Source organism: Oryctolagus cuniculus, chromosome 10, assembly GCF_964237555.1.
Source record: "Oryctolagus cuniculus chromosome 10, mOryCun1.1, whole genome shotgun sequence".
Taxonomy (NCBI): Eukaryota; Metazoa; Chordata; class Mammalia; order Lagomorpha; family Leporidae; genus Oryctolagus; species Oryctolagus cuniculus.
The window spans coordinates 92,449,216-92,463,753 of NC_091441.1; the positions used below are offsets into that span (position 1 = coordinate 92,449,216).

At 39.3% G+C, this 14,538-nt stretch overlaps 1 protein-coding gene across 1 annotated transcript in view; it reads left to right on the forward strand.

Moving 5' to 3' along the window:
* DNAH12 (dynein axonemal heavy chain 12) overlaps window positions 1-14,538 on the forward strand; it is a 198,613-nt gene that overhangs the window by 28,028 nt on the left and 156,047 nt on the right. The window contains exons 9-16 of the mRNA XM_051852268.2: window positions 872-1,060; window positions 1,583-1,739; window positions 2,162-2,253; window positions 4,541-4,719; window positions 7,269-7,404; window positions 10,275-10,400; window positions 11,316-11,450; window positions 12,903-13,096. Coding sequence (XP_051708228.2) covers window positions 872-1,060; window positions 1,583-1,739; window positions 2,162-2,253; window positions 4,541-4,719; window positions 7,269-7,404; window positions 10,275-10,400; window positions 11,316-11,450; window positions 12,903-13,096 — 1,208 coding nt within the window. The remainder of the gene's footprint in view (window positions 1-871; window positions 1,061-1,582; window positions 1,740-2,161; window positions 2,254-4,540; window positions 4,720-7,268; window positions 7,405-10,274; window positions 10,401-11,315; window positions 11,451-12,902; window positions 13,097-14,538) is intronic.

Here is a 14,538-nt window from a genome sequence, read left to right on the forward strand (position 1 = left end):
CCACATCCCAAATGGGTGCTGGTTCTAGTCCCAGCTGCTCCTCTTCTGATCCAGCTCTCTGCTGTTGCCTGGGATAGCATAGAAGATGGCCCAAATCCTTGGGCCCCCTGCATCCACGTGGGAGACCTGGAAGAAGCTCCTGGCTCCTGGCTTTGGATCGGCGCAGCTCCAGTTGTTGAGGCTATCGGGGGAGTGAACCAGTGGATGTAAGACCTCTCTCTCTGTCTCTACCTCTCTCTGTAACTCTGTCTTTCAAATAAATAAAAATAAATCTTTTTAAAAAATTAAAAAAAAATTAACCTCATCGGGCATATTTCTAAGTTCCAGAGACTTCAGCTTCATTTGGGTGTGCTGGATCTCTAGAGATAAAAAACCTTGATTTGTGTGACATTTACTGATTTCTGTGGTACAAACATTCCCACCATTGTGGATTTCAAGCTTAAGGATTGAGTAACTGGATCAAACATTCTTGAATGTTAAACGGTTCGCTTTTGGACAACAGGAGCTAATTATAGCCCACCCTAACCTGACTCCATGTGCCTGTCACCCCATTACACCTCACCCTCAGGTTAACCTTCCCCTCACTCCTCACCATGTTTGATATTCTAGGATATTTTCTGTACCAGAGACAGAATTACTAAAGAATGTGGAAAATTCTACATTGCCTTTTTAAGATTATTCGTGTTGTATGACAAATCGGGGTTTGCAGGTGTTGTTGGTTTATTTACTATTTCCACGACATTTATTAAGAATGTATTGCAGTCAATGGAGATAATTTTCAGGACTAGATTGATGGAAGGATTTGATAGTAGACAATTAGTTAAAGGTTGAATTTATACTTTGTAAAACAATAATCATTTATGATATGCAGCTAAAGGATCTCTTAAGGAGAACTGTAGAAGGATTTGTGAAACTCTTTGACCCAGAAGATCAACAAAAGCTGCCAATATTTAAAATGGAACTGATGCTAGATGAAGATAAGATGGAATTCTACCCTACCTTCCAAGATCTGGAAGACGCTGTTCTGGGTGTGGTGGAGCGCATAGCTGACGCTCTGCAGGTATGGTCACCATGTTTCTCTGTGTGGCTCTGTTTAATGACATTGAAGTACGTGATTCAAATCTCTATAAAATGTGTATGTGCAGGAAACATTATAACTCTTTATTTTCCTCCCATAAGTCATTTTGGATTGGAAAGGTCTCTTGGCTGGAAATGACATTTTTCTTTCTGAAGTTTTGCTGGTAGTTATAAATTGATATTTTTGTGTGTGTCTCCTCTCCTCTCGTAAGCAGTGCATTTCTTAAGAACAAGACCTAATTCATATTCTTTCTAGAGCTTTCTTGTATAACCATTTGGCATTATTATTACTCCAAAAATATTTATTTAGTTATAGAAAACTAATGCAACTTAGGTTTCACATTAGACTACCAACCATAGAGCTTTAAATTATTACATTGCATCAAGTTATTTTTTGTTGGGCTATTGAAATTTGGAAAAAAAATGTTTAAAAATATAAGATTGACATGTAGGTCAATCGCAGCTAGATGTTTATGACATACATTGCTATTTCTGCTTGTGTTAGAATGTCCAGACAGTACCCTCTTGGCTGTCAGGAACTTCCACACCTGTAAATCTTGACACAGAACTTCCTGAACACGTATTACAGTGGGCTCTTAGCACATTGAAGGTGGCAGTACATCGGAACTTAGAAGGTGTAAGAAAACATTATGAGATGTATGGTACGTGTTACGTTTATTGTGTTTTTCTCCTTCACTTTATCTTATTTATTTACTTTTTAAAAGATTTATTTATTTGAAAGTCAGAGTTATACATAGAGAGAAGGAGAGGCAGAGAGAGAGACAGAGAGAGGTCTTCCATCCACTGGTTCATTCCCCAATTGGCCATAAAGGTTGGAGCTGCGCTAATCTGAAGCCAGGATCATTGGGTCTCCCATGTGGGAGCGGGGACCCAAGCACTTGGGCTTTTTTTTTTTTAAAGCTTTTATTAATGAATGCATTCTTTTAATATGGTAATCTATATATACTAAGATTTTATTAATAATAATATTTGAGTAGGCTATTCCTTTCCATGATTATATTTTTAAAAGCACTTTACCATTTTAAAAGAGCATTAAGATTTTAATTAGACTGTCACTTTTCAGTTGAAAAATATAATTGGCTTCTTGATGGGACTGCTGTAAAAAAGATAGAGGCATTTCAGGCAGAAGATCATACTTTTGATGAATATACAGAGGTAAGTCACTGTTCTGTTTTGTATAAATGCCTTTTGCATGTTTGTAAATTGGAATTTTTTTATTCTACAAGGAATTGCTTCAGTGAAAACAGAATTTACCTACACAAAATAAACTGCTAATAAAAAATAGATTTTGTTATTTAAAACATCATTTTTGAAATCTCACTAAGTCTTCTAATCGAGGGCTAGGTTTAGTAAAATATTTTTGGATTTCCTTGTCAAATTTTGATGTACTGTGGTTGTGGTTAGCATGCCAATCTAAGAAGGAAAAATTTTAAAATTATCAACTATAATATAAATATTGATGAACTGTCTTATGCTTGAATTTGCATACAACTGAAAAAGGATGGGGTAGTGGTTAGGAATAAACAGAAGAAAAGATTGAATTAGACAAAAAAGCTAGTCTTCTTATGCAGTAGGGTGACTGTAGATGAAGGTAATATTCTATGTATTAAAAAAAAAAAAGAAAGGAGAGAGGATCTTGAATGTTTTTGCCATAAAGAGATAATGTTTGAGGCAAGAGATAGGTTTACTCTGAATTGAATGTTATACAATGTGTATTTCAAGACATCACAAAGTACCCCATATAGTGATTTTATGTATCTGTTTTTAAAAAGATTGACCATAAGCTGATCATTGTTGAAGCTGGATGCTGAATATATTTAGTCTACATTTGAATGTTTAAAATGTCCCATAAACAGTTTAAAACTGTGAAATACATAGAAAAGTGTGTAAAGTGTGTATATGCAGGCTGATAGGGAATTCTGACTACATGGTACGACTCGGTGGCTAAACCATTAGAACTGTGCAGCTCCCAGAAGGCACCCTGTGCCTCTCTGCAGTGATAACTTTCTTCTTTATTGGCAGTGATTATCCTGACGTGTCTTGCTTTCCTTTATTGTTTTACCACTTAGGTTTCCATCCTTAAAGGCTGTGAATTAGTGCTGCTCATAATTAGATGAAAGATACCATAGAGTAGGCTCTTTGGTTTCTTACTTTTCATCTTCGTGAAAATCCTCCATAGTCACCCTTTTTCTCTCTGCTGGCCATTTGATATATTTTCAACCAAGAACAAAACAAGATAGTCTTTGAATTAATTCCTCAATGCCTTCTGCTCCTGTGAACGTCGAAAAATTTAAGCCCATCTCACTGAATACTGAACACTGCAGAGAAACAGGATAGTCTTGAGAGAGAGGAAAATGGAGAGAATGTCTTTGTAAGGAAGAATAAAAAGCACAGGGCATTTTGGTGAGAGGTGGATCAGGGTGAGGCCGGCAGTCGATAGAAGCGTTAGAGATAGATTGCCAAATGAAGTCAAAATTTGTCACAAAATCTAATGGATCTTGTCCAGTTTCTCTTCCATACTATATCGTTTCATTCTTTTTTTTTTAATTGAGCTTGATTTTGGTTTTCCTTTTATTTATTTATTTTTTTGTTAAGATTTATTTTATTTATTTGAAAGAGTTACAGAGAGAGGTAGAGACAGAGAGGTCATCCATCTGTTGATTCACTCCCCAAGTGGCTGCATTGACCGGAGCTGTGCCAATCCAAAGCCAGGAACCAGGAGCCTTCTCCAGGTTTCCCATGTGGGTGCAGGGGCCCAAGGACCCAGGCCATAGCAGAGAGCCGGATCAGAAGAGGAGCAGCCAGGACTAGAACCGGTGCCCATAAGGGATGCCAGTGCTTTAGGCCAGGGCGTTAACCCGCTGTGCCACAGCGCCGGCCCTTTTTTCATTCTTAAACATTATTACCGTGTTTGGATATCTAGAAGTTATTATCAATTCTTGTATCTTTGATCTTTGGTAATGGCAGAGCTTAACTACTTTTTCCCTCCTGAATTCTTCTGAGCAAAACCAAAAATTTCCCCTTTCTTTGTTTCCCTAAAAATCAAACTTGGCTGTTTAGTGTGACATCAGTAGTGGTGAAAGCAAATATTTGTTAGTTATACAAATTGCCATGTGATGCAGGCCTGTTTCTAAACAGAGAAATGACTTCCTTGTGGAATAGTGTTCTTAACAATTACTGAGGGAACTTTAGCCTTGTGAAAAGTTCAGCTTTCAATGCCATGCCTTCACGCTGGACATTGTTTTGCAAATGGGCAAGTTCCTTAGTGGAAGGATAAGTTAAAAATAAAAGACATGTTAAAAAAAAAAAAAAAAGGACCATTTTAGGCACTTAGCAAAAAGAGATGATTTTGATTTATATGATTAAGAGTTTCACTGCAGTACTCTAAAATCACTGATGAATTAAATTCTAAGCATTCTTTTCTGTTTTCAACTCTCTCAAGTTTATAGATAAATTTTTCAGTCTTGCCTCAGAAATAATGCTTTTGCCTCAGTGGGTTCATTACCCTATGGTGCGCCTGGATTGTGAAGATTTGAAGACAGGCCTGAAAAATAAAGCCAGAGACTTTGCGAACAGATTACTAAATGATATAGCTTCAAAATACAGGAAAGAAAATGAGTGGTAAGTAGGAGTAATCAGCAAACTCAGAATTATAGGACCAAAATCAGTACTTTGCTAAAGTAACTTGTTAATCAGCAAAAGATGCAAATCTGTATGTTCTCAAAGCCTTTTTCCCAGAGCCGCCTCCTAAGGAGGTTCCTCCACACACCGTGGGGATGGGTTCAGTTGTTTAATACTGGCTGAGATTCACTTGAAGGCAGCCCAGAACTTTTTTTTTTTTTTTAGCATTTGTATGTCAGTAGCATGATAATGAAAATGCTATTCTGAGTATGACAAATATATGAGTTCATTCCTGGTTCTAATATTTACTTGTTTGTCACCTTAGCTTAGCTTATGTGTGTCAGCTGTGAAATGGAGGTGCTGATGCCTGTTTCTCAGGATGGCCGTTAAACTGGATTCACAAACCAGAGACTTCTTAGCTCCGCGTCGTGCCGCTGGGTTGCACTTGTTTCTCACTGTGTTGTATTTTGTTTAAAGAAAATTTTCATTTGCTGTTGATGTTTCAAAATGCCCTCTTTCTGTCCCTTTCTCTATCTATTTGACTCATGCAAACACACACACACACACACACACAAAACACATACCACACACACCACACACACTCTTTTCCTAAGGATTTCTTGCTTTTGTTCACAAGTGCAGACTGCTGGTGCTGTGGTGTAGCAGGTTAAGCTGCCGCCTGCAGTGTTGGCATCCCATATGGATGCCCAGCTTCTCCTCTTCAAATCTAGCTCTCTGGTATTGCTTGTGGAAAAGCAGTGGAGGATGGCCCAAGTGCTTGGGCCTCTGCACTCATGTGTAGACCCAGATGAAGCTCCTGGCTAAGGATTGGCCCAACTCAGCCATTGCAACTATTTGGGGAGTGGACCAAGAGATGGAAGATTTCTCTCTCCATCTCTCCTTCTCTGTAATGCTGACTTTCAAATAAATAAGTTTTTTTAAGAAAGCTTTTTAAAATAAATATAAATTTCATAGGTACAGCTTTTGGAATATAGCAGTTCTTCCCCCATGCCTGCCTTCCCACCCCCACTTCTATCCCACCTCCAATTGCCTCTCCCATCCCATTCTTCATTACAGAAAACCAACTCTATACTAAGATTTCAACAGTTTACGCCCACACAGACACACAAAGTATAAAGTACTGTTTGAAGACAAGTTTTACCGTTAATTCTAGTAGTACAGCTCATTAAGGACAGAGGTCCTACATGGGGAGTAAGAGCACAGTGACTCCTGTTGTTGATTTAACAATTAACACTCTTACTTTTGACATTCAGTGACCACCTGAGGCTCTTAACATGAGCTGCCAAGGCTATGGAAGCCTTTTGAGTCCACAAACTCTGTCAGTATTTAGACAGGGCCGTAAGCAAAGTGGAAGTTCTCTCCTCCTTCAGAGAAAGGTACCTCCTTCTTTGATGGCCCCTTCTTTACACTGGAATCTCACTCACAGAGGTCTTTCATGTAGGTCATTTTTTGCCAGGAATTCTCCTGACTCTGCCATGAACTAATTGCATGACTCTGGACAAGTTACTTAATTCCTCTTAGCCTCAGTTCCTGCTGTGTCAGCTGGAGAAAGTAATAGCTCCTTTGCTGGTATTACAAATATCAATGTTTAAAAGATTTATTTATTTGTTTGAAAGGGCAAGAGTGGTGGTGGGGGGACAGAAAGAGAGGCAGAGGCCAGGAACTTCTTCCAGGTCTCCCATGTGTGTTTAGGGGCTCAAGCACTTGGGCCATCTTTCTTCTGATTTTCCAGCCACATTAGCAGGGAGCTGAATCAGAAGTGGAGCAGCAAGGACTCAAACATTGGGTCACACGGGGTGCTGGTGTTGCAGGTGGCAGCGTGGCTCACTGCACTGTTGTGCCAGATCCACAAATACCACTTGTTAGCAAACAGCACCATACCTGGTGTAGAATAGAAAGCCTTCACTTGTTTTCAGTAAATAAACACATATGGCTGTCAAAAAGTCAGGTGTTTATCAGACAAACTGATAAAAGTATATGACACAGAAAAAATATCAAAGATGCTACAGTGTTAGATCCTATCCCTGTCTCTGAAGTCTTATCAAGAATAATAAATAAATGATGCTACAAATAATTATATTTATCAGTAAATGAGAGTGTACTGTGTGCTGTGCCCTTTGTTTGAGTTATTCTAATTAAGCATTTAACAACATGAATGTTAATAGCTTGATGTAACAGGCATGGAGGTTGATGTAAGATTAGGAAGCTAGCAGTCCACTTAGGTAGGTTTTTGAGTTAGGGCTGCCTGATCCAAATTATGATCTTATTTTGGGTATTCAAGGAAGTTGAAACAATCTCTAGGAAAAATATGCCATAATTTCATAACAAAATATTAACTTTATAGCTTGTGTTGATGAATGATATATACTGGGTTAATCAGATAAGTTTAATGTTTTACAATACCTTGTTGGATTAACCAATGCTTAGGTTCCCACAGTTGCTATTTTGTAATAATCACAAGAACACATTTATTGAGTATGCCAGAACACTAAATGCCATACACATGGTAAAGCAGAGTGTTATGTCAGTATTTGCAGTGAATTTGAAGCAATTAAAGAGCGAGCACTGAAAGTCCCTGAGACATCAGAAGAAATGATGGATCTGATATCGTATGTCGAAAAAGCCCGTACTGTAGGGATTGAAGAGCTGATTTTAAGGATCCAGGTAAGGAACTTTTGATTTACAAAGTTTAAATAGTTTTAAAAATTGTGGACTTTTATATATATATACATATATATTTTTTAAATGTGTAAAATACACAGTTAAATAGTTATAAACTGAGAGTCTATGTTGCCACCACCTATGTCAAGAAAGAGGGGAGCCCCTGGGGCCAGCATGGTGGCGCAGTGGGTTAAGCTATATCACCTATCAGAGTGCCCCTTTGAGTCCTGGCTCCTCTGCTCTGATCCAGCCCGCTGCTAATGTATGTGGGAAGATGGTTCAAGTGCTTGGGACTCTACTCCCCACATGGGAGACCTGCGTAGAGCGCTGGGCCATTGTCTTTGGCCTGGCTCTGTGCTGGCTGTTGGAGTCAATTGGGAGTTAACCAGCAGATGAATGATTGATCTCTCTCTCCTCCTCAATTGCTCTGCCTTTCAAATAAATAAATAGATCATAAAAGGAAAGAAAGAGGACAGCCTAGAAGGGTTCTGCATGGGTCTTCCTGATCACAACTCCTTCCCTCTCCCCTAGGGGTTTTCACTTTATTTTTATAATAATCATGTCTTTGGTTTTTTAAAATTATTTTGAAATTTAAATTTATTGTCATTTTATTTGAATAACAGAGGCAGAGACAGACCTCATACAGAGAGCTTTGTATTCTCTGATTGACTCCACAAATGTCCACAAGTAGCTAGGATTAGGCAGTTCAAAGCCAGGAGCCCAGAACTCTGTCTGGGTCTCCCATATGGGTGGCAGGTACTCCACTGCTTGGGCTATCAGTTGCTGCGTCTCAGGATGTGCATTAGCAAGAAGCTAGAATTGGAAGTGGAGTCAGGACTTGAACCCAGGCAGCCCAGTGTGGGATGTGGGCTTTTTTTTTTTTTTTTTTTTTAGGATTTATTTATTTATTTGAAAGGAAGAGTTACAGAAGGGCTGTGGGAGAGACATGGAGAAAGAAATCTTCCATCCACTGGTTCACTCCCCAAATGGCTGCAATGGCTGGGGCTGGGCCAGGCAGAAGCCAGGAGCTTCTTCCTAATCGCTCACATGGGTCCAGAGACCCAAACACTTGAGCCGTCCTCTGCTGTTTTCCCAGGATCCTTTTCAGGGAGCTGGATGGAAAGTGGAGCAGCTGGGATGTGAACCTGCACCCATATGGGATGCTGGGGTTGCAGCTTAAGTTACTCTGCCACAACGCTGGCCCCCCAAGTGGCATCCTAACTGTTGTGCCAAGCACTTGCTTGGTATATTTGGTTTTCTTCAGTTTTCGTCAACTGTGTGTATCTTTAAACAAAATAGATTTTTACAAATTTTTTTGTAGTTTCTACACTTAATAGTATGCTTATATCTTCGTCACACCTATATTTATTCACATTGTTTATTTAGAAAAAACTAAAAAGTGTGAAATAATGCATGTACTGTATATTACATAAAACAGAATTGTCCCATTTAAAATATCATAGCAGCCAGGGATTGGCACACAGGGAAAGAGACAGAGCCAACAACTTAGACACCCATCCCTATGGCCTTTTTGTGGATGTGAGCTCCAGCCTGACATTGACAGCGATCACTTCCTTGCTTTTTACAGATTTACTCTCTAAAGATGCGTCTCAGTAGAATGAATTTTTGTCTGACTTCCATCTTTATATAAAGGGAATCATACTGTTTATAATTTTTGGCATCATAGCAGTGTTGTTAGTGATGTTCTTGCTCCTTAACTTTTGCTTTTGTTGCTGTCTAGTATTCCATTCTAGATTGTATCACTATAGAATAACATTTTTAAAATTTCAACTGTTCTGGAGATTGGGTTGTTTCCAGTTTAGCTGTTAGTAGTAATGCTTCTGGAAACATTTCTGTACTTAAATCCTGGTTCATGTGTTCGTACATTCCTCCCTTCTTGTTAGAGGACTTGTTTTTCATTTGAATTTATTTAATTCATTTGAAAGGCACAGAGGGAGGTAGAGAGGGAAGGAGAAAGGGAAAGAGACAGAGAATTAACCTAGTATCCACAGATTCACTTCTCAGGTGGCCACAATGGCCAGAGCTGAAACAGGTTGAAGCCAGGAGCCAGAAGCTCAATCCAGGAGGTAAAAGTATTTGACTTCTCTATTCAGATAAATCCATTGTTTTAAAAAGCTTTTTTTTTAACCTTTGCTCTTCACCCCCAAACTCGTAGACTATTATTGTATGCTAATGTAACATCCATGACTACACAAAACAACACAGAAGATATAAAATGTTACCAAAGATTGAAAAATTTTAAAATTCATAAGAGTTTCTGAACATTTGGACATCTTTTCAGTTGTATACAAGGAGCACCAGGTTTCCTTTGTGTTAAACCAACTGCAAGGGAAAACTTTTAGTAAGTTTTATTGCCAGTGTAAAAGCACAGTAAGGGGCTGGCGCTGTGGCATAGTGGGTAAAGCTGCTGCCTGCAGTGCCGGCATCCCATATGGGCACCGGTTCTAGTTCTGGCTGTTCCACTTCAAATCTAGCTCTCTGCTATGGCCCGGGAAAGCAGTAGAAGATGGCCCAAGTCCTTGGGCCCCTGCACCCATGTGTGAGACCTGGAAGAAGCTCCTGGCTTCTGGCTTCAGATCAGCCCAGTTCCAGCTGTTGTGGCCATCTGGGGAGTGAACCAGTGGATAGAAGATCTCTCTCTCTCTCTCTTTCTGTAACAATACCTTTCAAATAAATAAATCATAAAAAAAATACAGTTCAGTGACCTGAAGCTGAATAAATCATACTTGGGCTGCTGGAATACCCATGTGATTTGGGCCATTTAAAATAGCAGCTAATCTGAGTTGGCTCTCTTTTTTCAAAATGCCTTTGCTTTTCTGTTTGGTGTATTATATCTACAGTTTATTTTGCAGGAATCCAAACGCCAGATGAGTTACTTTTTAGATGTTTTTCTGTTTCCTAAAGAAGACTTAGCTTTAAATGCAAATGTCCTCATGTGGCCCAGCAAAATTCGACCCATCTTTGATGAGAATGATGAGGTAAATGTATTTTTCAGCATATGTTTTTGAAATATGATTAAAATTCTTTTTTGTAATCTGATATTTTAAGCACTTTGTTCACATTTAACTTTCATGCCTACTTGTCATCTACCTTTAAGAAGTAACTTCATGTGTCAATTTAAATTTGAGTCTGGCAACATTTATTTCCCTCTAGTTTAGGATAGACTGTTAGGCTTAAGTCATAGGGTCTTGTAAGTAGACTGGTGTGAAAAAAGGCTGAAGTATTATATAAATTCACAACAGTTAGCACTGTACTCAGTTCTTTCACTAAATTATTTAGTAAATTCATTTAGTAAATCATTTAATGCAAATCAAAATTCCAGGTGCTCCCATTTACCCCATTATATAGATAAGAAAAATAAAACTCGGAGAAGTTAAATAACTTAATATCACAGAGATAAGATAGCAGAGCTAGCATTTTATATGACTGCATATAGTTTCATATTTTGAGAAAAAACTCTTAACGTAGCCACTGGATCCTAACTTGGGAGGTAAGATGTCAGCTTCTTCATCTCTGAGTTGAGAAGAGTAATTCCTGTGGCATCCCAGGCGAGGGGCTCAGTAGTTCCTGATACACAGCACAGGCATGCTCAGTGAATGCTCCCTTCTGTTGCACCAGAATCTATTAAGTAATCATGGTATTCAGTTAATAAATAAGTGCTGTGAAAGTCACCTTCAAGATCTAGGGGAATTGTCCGTGCAGTTTATTCTTTGCATTTTTGGTTCAGCTATTATAGACAGTATATTATTAGTATATTATTTTTATAATCATTTTTACTTCCCTGGGTTTTTTTTTTTTTAATTACTTTAGAAAGCATTTGGCTTTACAATTTGATAACTCTCTCCTTTGTAATAAAATAATTAACATGATTAAATTATGTTTTTTTTTTTAAGCTCATTGAGAATGCTAAGCTTAAAAAAGAAAATGAGCTAATTGCCAAGAGAGAGAAACTGATTTTGGAAATAGAAAAGATAGCCCGCCGCATGGAGGAGTTCACCGAGTTTGCAGAGCTGGAACGCATGCAGCAGGTGTGATCAGTACCTAGGCTGTAGCTCAGGCTGGTTCATAGTGATATGGGTGCATCACCATCTGTTTGGAAATACAGAACATCACATGTTCATGGTGGCCAACAGGCTTTGGCTCTTAGGTGTAGAACTGGTTGTATTTGTGGGTCCATTTTCGTGACTTAGTTTTCTATTTGTAGACTAAATGTAACAATACCTTTTCTCTCTGGCATTATACTGTTATTTTTCTTCTTTCTTTTTTTAGCTTTTGTATTTAAAAATATTCCAAGTAACACAAAAAGGCATAAAAGAGAGTTCAGTGCCACACACAGATTAGACAGTTTTTAATTTTACCATATTTTCTGTAAACATTATGTAGATAAATGTACATGCTATTTCTTAAAGCAGGAATGAATATAATGATAACACATAACGTGGGAAGTCATGGAGAAGATCATAAAATGAGAAAATAAGGGCATATTACTATATAAAGGATATAATTCAGTGACAACAATATTTATAAATATCTGTATACCAAGTAACAGAGTATCCACACTTTTTTATTACATATTCTACATCTAAAAAAAAGCTGTGGGATTTGTCTTTCTGTGTCTGGCTTATTTCACTTAGCGTAATTATCTCTAGTTCCATCCATTCTGTTGCAAATGGTAGAATTGTATTCTTTTTTTTTTTTATAGCTGAGTGATATTCCGTTGTGGATATGTACCACATTTTTCTTTGTCCTTTTTTTTCTCACTTTCTTTTCTTCCTTCCTTCCTTCTTTCCTTCCTTCCTTCCTTCCTTCCTTCCTTCCTTCCTTCCTCTCTCTCCTCTCTCTCTCCTCTCTCTCCTCTCTCTCCTCTCTCCTCCCCTCTCCTTCTTTGCTTCTCTCTCCCTCTTTCTCTTTCTCTGTCTCTCTTTGCTTCTTTCTCTCTCTCATTCTTTCTTTCTAAGAAATCGCCCATCTTCTGATGGACTCAGCAAATGGCCTTAGTGGTTGGGGCTGGGCTAGGCCAAAGCCAGGAGATTGGATCTCCATGAGTCTCCCACATGGGTGGCATCTGCACTTTCCCAGACACATCAGCAGGGGGCTGGATTTAAAGTGGAGTAGCCAGGACTTGAACCAGTGTCCACATGAGATGCCAGCATGGCAGAGGCTTATCCCTCTGTGCTACAGTGCTGGCCCTCTATTTTTTTTTTTTTTTTTTTTTTTTTTTATTTTTTTACCATTCTACTTGGAGTAAGAGGATACTGTGGTTTTCACATATTTGTTGGTCATTTGTATTTCTTCCTTTGAAAAATTTGTATTCGTATCCTTTGCCATTTCCTAACTGGCTTGTTTTTATTTTTGGTCATAGAAAGTTAATACTTAAAGTTGCTCTATAAATAAGGGCATATCCTATAGAGTATTATATGATCTTATTTTTAATAAATTGATTTAAATATTTCTTGAGCTCAAAAATGATTTGCTTACAGTATGTGACAGATGTAAGACAACTTCAAAAACGCATTCAAGACTCGGAAGAAGCTGTTCAGTTTATTAATAAAGAAGAGGAACTTTTCAAATGGGAATTGACAAAATATCCTGAACTGGATAAATTAAAAGTTAACATTGAGCCCTACCATAAATTTTTCAATTTTGTTTTAAAGTGGCAACGAACAGAAAAACGGTAATTTTAAAGACAGATTTGTTTATTTAAAAGAATATCAGAGAGAGGGAAAGAAGAGAGAGAGATAGTGATCTTCCATGTCATGGTTCACTCTCCCAAATACCCACAATTGCTGAGGCTGGGCTGGGCGGAAGCCAGGAGCCCAGAGCTCCATCTAGCTCATTCATATGGGTGGCAGGCACTCCAATATTTGAGCCACCATCTACTGCTTTCCCAGGCACAATAGCAGGAGGCTGCATTGGAAGCAGACTAACTAGGACTGGTACCGGGCACTTCCAATATGTAATGTGGGCACCCTAAGCAGCAGTTTAACCTGCTGTGCCACGATGCCTGCCCCAAAACTGCAATTTATAGTAATACAATTAAAAAAACTAAACAGATGATATGGGAGAATTTGTGAAACAGAAATTGATTTTTGGGAATTAAGTATTTAAAATAGTTCTTACTGTTGATATAGAAGAAGCAAATGCTGGTGTGGTTCCACCTAACTTTTCAGAAATGTCACTTGGGTTTGCCAGTCAGTTATCTTGTGTAAACATTAGTTAGATTAGTTAATTGAGGTCAAATCTGCATTATATTTGGAGACTGTTAGTTGTCCATTTATGATCATATTCCTGATTTGGGACATGCAGCATAGCACAAATGAGGATTTATGTCCCGTGTCTCAGCTCTACTTGGTATGACTGAACAGACCAATAACTACTCTTAGCCTCAGTGTGTCTCTTCTTTTTTAAGATTTGTTTATTTATTTGAAAGGCAGAGAGAGAGAGAGAGAGAGAGAGCGAGCGCATGCGAGCAAGCAAGAGAGCTTTCATCCGCTAGTTCACTCCCCAAATGGCCAAAATGACCAGGGCTGGGCCAGGCTGAAGTCAGGAGCCAGGAGCTTCTCCTTGGTCTCCCACGTGGGTTACCAGGTCCCAGGAACTTGGGCCGTTTTCCACTGCTCTCCCAGGCACATTATCAGGGAGCTGGAGTGGCAGTGAAGCAGCAGGGACACTAACCAGCACCACAGGCTACTGCTTAGCCCACTACGCCCCAGCGCCCAGCGTGTCTCTTATACAGTGAGCGGATTGAGCCTACAGAATCTCCAGTGTCCTGCCAGACTCCTAAAGTCTGAGTTTAATATGTTTTTTTCAGGCCGGCGCCGTGGCTCACTAGGCTAATCCTCCGCCTTGCGGTGGGCGCCGGCACACCGGGTTCTAGTCCGGGTTGGGGCGCCGGATTCTGTCCCGGTTGCCCCTCTTCCAGGCCAGCTCTCTGCTGTGGCCAGGGAGTGCAGTGGAGGATGGCCCAAGTTCTTGGGCCCTGCACCCCATGGGAGACCAGGAGAAGTACCCGGCTCCTGCCATCGGATCAGCCCGGTGCGCCGGCTCTGGCGGCCATTGGAGGGTGAACCAACGGCAAAGGAAGACCTTTCTCTCTCTGTCTCTCTCTCTCACTGT